The sequence below is a fragment of the Vigna angularis genome, chromosome 10, assembly GCF_016808095.1.
Source record: "Vigna angularis cultivar LongXiaoDou No.4 chromosome 10, ASM1680809v1, whole genome shotgun sequence".
Lineage (NCBI taxonomy): Eukaryota > Viridiplantae > Streptophyta > Magnoliopsida > Fabales > Fabaceae > Vigna > Vigna angularis.
In genome coordinates, this window is record NC_068979.1 from 17,320,244 (window position 1) to 17,330,182 (window position 9,939).

Below are 9,939 nucleotides of genomic sequence, written 5' to 3' on the forward strand. Positions count from 1 at the left end.
AAAAGAGAAACTAAGGCGCAGCTTAGGGTATAAAAATACCCTAATGGGCTCGGGTTCCGTTAAGGGGCAACCTAAACCTAGTCTGCGACACTACCGCTCAGCGGCACTTTTGGGAAGTGTTCTTCTTCTCCCTAGCTTAACCTAAGTATGTCCTAAACATACCCCTCATTGGCTCCCTGCAATAAAATTCTCAGATCACTCAAACATTCAATCCCTATCATGTAACTAAAGCAAAACAAACAAAAAGATAATCAATCAATTGGATTGCCTCCCAGGTAGCGCTTGTTTAACGTCACGAGCCTGACCCAAAATCCACCAACACCCATCAGTAGATGCAAAACTTTCTTACCAACACCCATCAGTAGGTGTAACAAACCTAGTATCCTTCAGTAGATACTTAACCACCTAGCATCCTTCAGTAGATGCTATATCCAAAAAAAAAAATATTTACAGAAATAATGTCCAACTAATTAAAAATTACAAAACCAAAATAAAATCAAAAGAAATATTGTCCTCAAATCACTGGAATGCCTTCCAGCAAGCGCTCTTTTAACGTCATTCGCTTGACCCAATAAAACTCATGTTCTTTCTTCTTTTTCTTCTTTCTACTGAACTTCTTCAGGAATTTGATAAAACCAGGAACCTGTTGCGGTGTCTCAATCAAAGGAACTTTAATCTTCAATTTCTTGAAGATTTCCATAAAGCACTTAAATTTCTTTTCCTTCCTATGATTCTTTTTTAGATGAGGATGGGGTTTTTCATATGATTTCTTCTTCTTTCCTCTCATCTTCTTTTTCTTCCTTTTCCTCTCCCTAAATTTTCTCTTTTTCTTTTCTCTTATTTTTTTCTTCCCTTTTCTTTTTCTTTTCAACTTCTTTATTTTCACACAAATTTTCTTTCTCTTTTCTCTCTCAACCACTTCTTTTTCTTTTTCTTCATCTTTATCTTTCTCACTCAACTCTTGTAACATCCCAAAATACAGTAATCACCATAAATTAGAATTTAATTACATTAATCAATTAAACAAAGCAGTCTTACATTAAAACTGGGTTCAAAAAGCCGAACGGCTTAAAATACAGAAATCAAAATACAATACAGCAGAGATAAGAAGAGTCAGGGACGAACGGTTTTACAAAACCAAAATAACCGAACGTTCACTAATAAGACTAAACAATTCAAAACTAAACAAACGAGCGCGCTAGGGCTCGGCCTTTACTTCCACATCTACGAGGCTCGCATCTTCCAAATTTTCTTCTTCCAGCGCCTCTTCAAGTGGCTCACTTCCATCTGCTCCCATCCACACGGATGATCATCGCGAAGACAAGACGGACGTACAAGGACGAGTGACAACATAAGGAAAAACGAAGGGTAAGCTTATGTAATTTAATTCATACCTTAATATAAAAATTCAACAATTCAAACACACCAGAATATTTCCACATGAATAAGCATCCAAAACTATTACTAGACGGACCGTCCGGACTGTATGAATCTGTGTAGCTACAGGCGTCCCTTGCACCCGGGTGATATAGTAACTGGAAAAACACATCAGCTGCCACCCGAGGTTAGCCCTATCCAAAGTACCCCTAAGGACTCAGACCTTCTGCCGTTCTGACACATGACCTACCATCCTCTAAGTGAGGATGAGTACTCATGGAACATCAGGATGGACAGCCAGCATTAGCATGCCCACAGTCATACATTACAAATTCCATAATCATATTCATCCATACAAGAGTCGTTCCTCCCTGGAACGCTCGTTCAAAATCCATAGTCATTATTTCATCTCATATACTGTTCGTTCATTACCATTCTTCACTTTAACTTCATTTTTATCTTCCATTACAATTTCATAAAATAACGAGCGTTCAGCCCTCTTCGTAACGAGGACGAACGTAAAAGAGTAGATCGAGAGACTCTCGTTTCAGAACCGAATAAAACTGACACTTCATATTTGCCGAACGTCATTTTCTATTTGAATCAGTTGAATGAACTGACTCTAGGAAAATCAAATCATTTTTCAAAGGATAATTTAAGTAGGAAGGCCCTAGGCCGAATCCAAATAAATGAAGACACCTCACGACGAGTAGAGGACCATATCGAGAACAATCTAATTATCAAGCCGACTGCCAGTCAATGATCGAACGCGGTATACTGATTTATAGAAATTTGGACGAACGCTATTTCTACAAGTTTGGTAATTTAATAATAGGACGAGCGTTTCGGCATAAGACCGAACGCCACTCATAACGAACGCTTTGGGTCGAGACCCATCGCAGACTTGTACTCATAATAGAAATAGAATTCAAGGTAATACGAGATGGGAAAGATAGAATTTAGAAATGACTAAGTTCCAAAGTTATAATTATAAGCTTCTCACTCCTTACATAACACTCGGTTGTCTACGTTCGGCCGAACGCTCAAACGTAGTACTATTACAAGAGGGCGTTCGTCCTCAACTAGGATTCTTTCCGAATGAAAGAATCCCTTACCAAATCATTTTTTTACTGGAATACCGAACGGTCAAAGACCGTCCAGTAATGTACGTACATAATCATAAGGGTATTTCTTATAATGGTTCATATTATCAAAATTCCAGATTTAACATATCAGCTCATACTTTATAACTTCATATCAAAATATCAATTTACATACTTCATAATTCACATTACTCATTCATACTTCAAAGTGATGCTTCATACTCACATTCATAAATATCAAATATTTATCATACAGTTCAACCAACATACACCATATTCGTTCAATCAAAAAGCGATCGTTCATACAAACACAAAATATGAAATAAATCAAATAAGCTTCCCTTACCTGGATTCGTGAACAATTTGTCCTAAACACAGATTTTCAGCTCGCCCAACTATCGTTTTCTACCCTCAACGGCCACTTCACTCTTCCAATCAAATCTAACCACAAGAAAAACGAAATACTTAAACTACACCCTTGCATGCAGTCAAAACTTGGTTTTGCATGCAACCTAGAAACGAACGTACAGGGTTGAGAACTTACCAGTTTCAGATTCTGGATCTGTTCGGTTCAAATTGAAGCTTACAACGTCGGAAGTACTTCTATGGTTTCTGAGACGTGATCGGAGTAGAGGAAAATGAGTTACAGTAGAGAGAAGATAGGGTTTTTCTAGAGAGAAGGAGGAGAAATGGAAGGTCTGAGTTTTGGGGAAGAAGAAGAAGTGCGCAGGAGAGTGGCAGTGTTTTTCAGAAATCATTTTTGTTCTCCGCACGTCCACACGAACGTGTGTCTCTCCTGTGGACACTTGCACCCCCATTACTGACTTCCATTCTTTCCTGGTGACACTTGGCGTGAGTTGCAGAGTTTAAGGAAGTGCGTTTTTAATGCACTGCAGAGGGGTTTTGAGTAATTAAAGAGGATGTGACAGGTGATTAATGGTGTTCGTTTTTCCAGGGTCTTACATTCCCCCTAACTACAAAAATTTTCGTCCTCGAAAATTAAGACTTACCCGGAAATAAATGAGGGTACAAGTCCTTCATGGCGCTCTCCACTTCCCACGTTGAGTCACCAGTCTTTGCGTCCCACACCATCTTCACTAAACGAACGGCTTTTCCTTTAAAGTACTTGGTGCAGCTATCATCCACACGGACTGGTTGCATTTCCAGCGTTCGATCTTGACGAAGTTGAATGTTTTCCAACTCTAATACGTGAGAAGGGTTGGCAATGTACTTCCGTAGTTGAGAAACGTGGAAGACTGGGTGGAGGTTCGACAGTTGAGGTGGTAAGGCTAGTTCATATGCCACTGACCCGATCTTCCTCAGAATTTGATACGGTCCAATGAATTTGGGAGATAGCTTCTTTGGACGAACGACTCGGCCTACTCTAGTGATCGGATTGAGTCGAAGGAAAACATGATCTCCTGAGGCGAACTCCAAGGGTCTTCTTCGTTTGTCCGCATAGGACTTTTGTCTGCTTAGGGACGTCTTCAATCTCTCTTGGATCAGCTTCACTTTCTCGGTCGTCCGCTGGAAAAGTTCGGGTCCAGTTAGGACGTTCTCTCCGTCTTGAAACCAACAAAGTGGCGTTCGGCACTTCCTACCATAGAGAGCTTCAAACGGCGCCATTCCGATGCTAGACTGAAAGCTGTTGTTATACGTGAATTCCACTAGCGGTAAGATTTCATCCCAAACGCCTAAGTGATCTAGGACGCACGTCCTCAGTAAGTCTTCGAGCGTCTGTATGGTCCTCTCAGATTGGTCGTCCGTCTGAGGGTGATAAGCTGAACTCATCTGCAACTTGCTTCCCAACTCACCTTGCAAAGATTGCCAAAACCGAGATGTGAATCTCGTGTCTCGGTCAGAAATGATACTTGAAGGCACTCCATGTAGACGAACGATCTCCTGAATGTAGAGCTTGGCTAAATTGGTCATCGACATCTTCAAATTGTCTGCCAGGAAGTGGGCGCTCTTCGTTAACCTATCCACGATCACCCAAATTGAGTCATGATTTCTGACCGTTCGTGGTAGGTGGGTCACGAAATCCATGGAAATACTGTCCCACTTCCATTCAGGAATTTCCAGTTGTTGTAGTAGGCCGCCCGGCCTCTGGTGTTCTGCCTTCGCACGTTGACACGTCAAACAGGATGCTACAAAACGAGCAATGTCATTCTTCATTCCTGGCCACCAGAAGGAACTCCGGAGATCCTGATACATCTTAGTCATACCAGGATGTATGCTAAGACGGTTATGATGCCCTTCCTCTAAGATAATCCTCTTCAGGTCCCCATCATTTTGGATACACGTCCGGCCTTTATATCGCAAGAAGTCGTCCGTCCCAGTGTTGAACTCCTTGGCCTGATCTGAACCGAGCATACTAAAAATCTTTACCAGGTCCTCGTCCTCTCGCTGCTTCATCTTGATCCGGTCGAACACATCACTAGAGATTCTAAGGTTACAACATTTGATGCTGCCCGGATTCAATTCGACCTGCAACCTTAGATCTCTAAAGCTGTCTACCAAGCTGAGTTCTTTTACCATCATAACCGAGACATGAATTGCTTTTCTGCTTAGGGCGTCCGCCACTACATTAGCCTTTCCTGGATGATAAAGCAGCTCAAAGTCATAGTCTTTTAAGAACTCTAGCCAACGCCTCTGCCTCATGTTCAACTCCTTTTGATCAAATAAGTACTTGAGGCTCTTATGGTCACTGAAGACTTGAAATGTAGATCCGTACAAGTAATGCCTCCAAATCTTCAGTGCGAAAACGACCGCTGCCAATTCCAGGTCGTGCGTTGGGTAATTCCTCTCATGAATCTTCAATTGACGAGACGCGTATGCTACCGCTCGCTTCTCTTGCATCAGCACACAACCTAAACCTTGGTGAGAAGCGTCGCAGTACACCTCGAACGGTTTGGCCGTGTCTGGAATAATTAGCACTGGAGCGCTCGTCAACTTCACTTTCAACTCCTGGAAGCTTGTTTCACACCGATCGGTCCATGCGAACGGCTGATCTTTCCGGGTCAACTGAGTTAGCGGAGCCACTATCTTAGCAAATCCTTCAATAAAACGTCTGTAGTAGCCCGCAAGCCCCACAAAGCTACGAACCTCAGTGACCGAACGAGGACTCTCCTACTCCAATACCGCTCGTACCTTAGTTGGATCTACCGAGATACCTCCAGCCGACACCACGTGTCCCAAAAACTGAACTTCCTTCATCCAGAACTCACATTTTGACAATTTAGCGTACAACTCCTTCTCCCTCAGTACACCAAGTACAATTCTCAAGTGTTCTTCATGTTCGTCCTGGGTCTTGGAGTAGATGAGAATATCATCTATGAAAACGACCACAAACTTGTCCAAGTACGGCCTGAAGATGCGATTCATATATTCCATGAACACTGCTGGAGCGTTCGTTACTGCGAATGGCATCACCACGTACTCATAATGCCCATAACGAGATCTGAACACTGTCTTCTGGATGTCTTCCTCCTTAACTCTGATTTGATGATATCCAGATCTCAAATCAATTTTCGAGAATACTGCGGCCCCGTGCAGTTGATCCAACAAATCATCTATCCTTGGCAACGAGTACTTGTTCTTGATGGTCAGCAGTTTTAATTGACTGTAATCTATACACAACCGCGAGCTGCCATCTTTCTTCTTCACCAATAGTACAGGCGCTCCCCATGGTGATACGCTCGGCCTAATGAACTGTTTTTCCATCAACTCTTCAATCTGCTCCTTGAGTTCAGCTAACTCCGCAGGCGACATCCGATAAGGCTGAACAGAGATAAGAGCTACCATCGTCACCAAATCAATGGTGAATTCAACTTCGCGAGGAGGGGGAAGCCCAGGTATTTCTTCCGGAAAGACGTCCGGAAATTCGTCCACAACCGATCGTCCTTCACTGTATTTGTCCTTGGACGATCGTTCAAAACTCACATTTCCAACTTCCCTATCTTCGTGCGTCATTATGATAAAACAGCTGGCGCCCTCCATAATATCTTCTTTCAGTTGACCGAGCATCACTAACAATTCCTCTTCTTCTTCACCAGGAAAAATTAATTCCTTCTTACCACAATCTATAAGGATGCGATTGGTAGCCAACCAATCCATTCCTAAAATCACCTCCAAACCTTGAAGAGGTAAGCAAATGAGATTGACTTCTCCAGTACTTTGGCTCTCTCCACCATGGCAGGAAATGACCGAATGCATAAACTCGAGATCAACACCTTCAGGTCGCTCCTTAGTCCATTCTCGAACTTCCTACACTGCCACTCTTCACTAGTGGCCATAGTGTTGAACCTCAATAACTGCTTGAAAGTATTGGTGTACTCCGATACAGACTTTCCCCCTTGTATCAATTGAAGGAACTCCACTTCCTTGGCGTAGCGAACGCTGTCTGGAAAATACTCTTCATAAAATTTATTTCTGAAAACCTCCCAAGTGATGGGGGCGTGAGCGTCCGTCAGTATAGTCTTCACGCTCGCCCACCAGTGGCTGGCCTCACCAGTCAACAGATATTCTGTAAACGCCAACCTGTTGTCATCAGGGCACCTCTTTGCATTATAGATCTTTTCCATGTCCCGCAGCCACTGATCTGCCTCATCAGGAAGGCACTTTCCGTTAAACTTGGCGGGATGATGTTGAAGAAAGCTTTCCAAACTCCATTCAGCATGTTGGGTAGCGTTAGAAGAGGACGCTCCCGGTGTGTTTCTGGTAGCGGCAAGGATATCCATCAGTTGCTTTTGTGTAGCTTCAGAGTTGGCGCGAGCGGCCTCCAAACTCTGTTGAGCAGCTGGATTTTGCTCCATCAGGAGAGCGTTCTGTTGTTGTAGCCTCTCAATCACTGTTTCCAACAACCTAGTGTTATTGGTCGTGTCAGGCTCACTAGGTTGTGGCGGAGGAGGGAGTCTAGGTGCCATTTGTTCTCTGGAAACAGAGAAAAACGAGCGTTAGTCATGTTCAAAGAGTTCAAAAATAACTCATTAAACACACATTAAGCACACAGCAAAAACACAGTGTACTCATAACCTACAGTGTCCTTTACAAGAACAAAACTGCTCTGATACCACTAATGTAACATCCCAAAATACAGTAATCACCATAAATTAGAATTTAATTACATTAATCAATTAAAAAAAGCAGTCTTACATTAAAACTGGGTTCAAAAAGCCGAACGGCTTAAAATACAGAAATCAAAATACAATACAGCAGAGATAAGAAGAGTCAGGGACGAACGGTTTTACAAAACCAAAATAACCGAACGTTCACTAATAAGACTAAACAATTCAAAACTAAACAAACGAGCGCGCTAGGGCTCGGTCTTTACTTCCACATCTACGAGGCTCGCATCTTCCAAATTTTCTTCTTCCAGCGCCTCTTCAAGTGGCTCACTTCCATCTGCTCCCATCCACACGGATGATCATCGCGAAGACAAGACGGACGTACAAGGACGAGGGACAACACAAGGAAAAACGAAGGGTAAGCTTATGTAATTTAGTTCATACCTTAATATAAAAATTCAACAATTCAAACACACCAGAATATTTCCACATGAATAAGCATCCAAAACTATTACTAGACGGACCGTCCGGACTGTATGAATCTGTGTAGCTACAGGCGTCCCTTGCACCAGGGTGATGTAGTAACTGGAAAAACACATCAGTTGCCACCCGAGGTTAGCCCTATCCAAAGTACCCCTAAGGACTCGGACCTCCTGCCGTTCCCACACATGACCTACCATCCTCTAAGTGAGGATGAGTACTCACGGAACATCAGGATGGACAACCAGCATTAGCATGCCCACAGTCATACATTACAAATTCCATAATCATATTCATCCATACAAGAGTCGTTCCTTCCTGGAACGCTTGTTCAAAATCCATAGTCATTATTTCATCTCATATACTGTTCGTTCATTACCATTCTTCACTTTAACTTCATTTTTATCTTCCATTACAATTTCATAAAATAACGAGCGTTCAGCCCTCTTCGTAACGAGGACGAACGTAAAAGACTAGACCGAGAGACTCTCGTTTCAGAACCGAATAAAACTGACACTTCAGATTTGCCGAACGTCATTTTCTATTTGAATCAGTTGAATGAACTGACTCTAGGAAAATCAAATCATTTTTCAAAGGATAATTTAAGTAGGAAGGCCCTAGGCCGAATCCAAATAAATGAAGACACCTCACGACGAGTAGAGGACCATATCGAGAACAATCTAATTATCAAGCCGACAGCCAGTCAATGACCGAACGCGGTATACTGATTTATAGAAATTTGGACGAACGCTATTTCTACCAGTTTGGTAATTTAATACTAGGACGAGCGTTTCAGCATAAAACCAAACGCTACTCATAACGAACGCTTTGGGTCGAGACCCATCGCAGACTTGTACTCATAATAGAAATAGAATTCAAGGTAATACGAGATGGGAAAGATAGAATTTAGAAATGACTAAGTGTCCAAAGTTATAATTATAAGCTTCTCAACTCCTTACATAACACTCGGTTGTCTACATTCGGCCGAACGCTCAAACGTAGTACTATTACAAGAGGGCGTTCGTCCTCAACTAGGATTCTTTCCGAATGAAAGAATCCCTTACCTAATCATTTTTTTTACTAGAATACCGAACGGTCAAAGACCGTCCAGTAACGTACGTGTCAACACCCAATTTATGTTATTCTAATTTTATTTTATGATTATTTTACTTTGTTAATTTGAGTTATTGTATTTGAGTATGTTATTTTGAGTTATTGTATTTGAGTCTATTTTATTATACTGTATTTTATTTCATTTATTTTATTTTAATCTTATTTCAAAAAGAAACAAAAAAAAGAATGTCAAAGTTCAACTTTCTCGGTCTGCTTTCTTTTTCCACGCTATCTCCCATTCTTGTGCAAATCTTCTGCTGCGCCATGCATGCATCGACACTGCCTTTAGCTAGCTTACCTTAAGAGGAAACACAGCAGGGTAGAGTAGGGGCTGTTGCAGGAAGCGACCATTGAACAGGCCACTCTTTTGGCTTTGGTTTGATCTGACCCGTGAAGATAGCTAAGGGGGAGAGCCATTTTTGGGAGGATCACAGTTCATCTTGGGACTTCCATATCGCGTCTCACACATCATTATACCGGAGCCAAACTTCAAACTCTTGGAGGCGGCTCACTTCCAACACCATTCCCCCAACCTTCACCCTCATGCACTCATTTTCCTAGCCTCTGTCCACTCCAACCCTTTGTCTTACTCGCAAGCCACCATCAACCGCTTGAGTCTCAACTAGGCCTTGACTCCCCTCACCCAAATCAACATCCTGTTCAACTCCACCCATCGATCACCAAAAACCCCAAGAGCCACACCCAACCAAAGCACGGAAACTGAGGGAGACCTCATCGCCACGGCCTAAAGGCAGCATTGGGAACACTTTACTCTTGATTCTCACCACCATAATCATCTC

General features: G+C 42.4%; 1 protein-coding gene across 1 annotated transcript; it reads right to left on the reverse strand.

Annotated features, from left to right (window-relative positions):
- Window positions 1-6,508: 6,508 nt before the first annotated feature.
- Window positions 6,509-7,893, reverse strand: LOC128194416 (uncharacterized). The gene is made up of 4 exons (XM_052870007.1): window positions 7,813-7,893; window positions 7,635-7,663; window positions 6,617-7,412; window positions 6,509-6,526 (listed from the first exon to the last, which is right to left on the reverse strand). The coding sequence occupies exons 1-4, from the start codon at window positions 7,891-7,893 to the stop codon at window positions 6,509-6,511; spliced, it is 924 nt and encodes a 307-aa protein (XP_052725967.1).
- Between the last annotated feature and the right edge of the window lie 2,046 nt (window positions 7,894-9,939).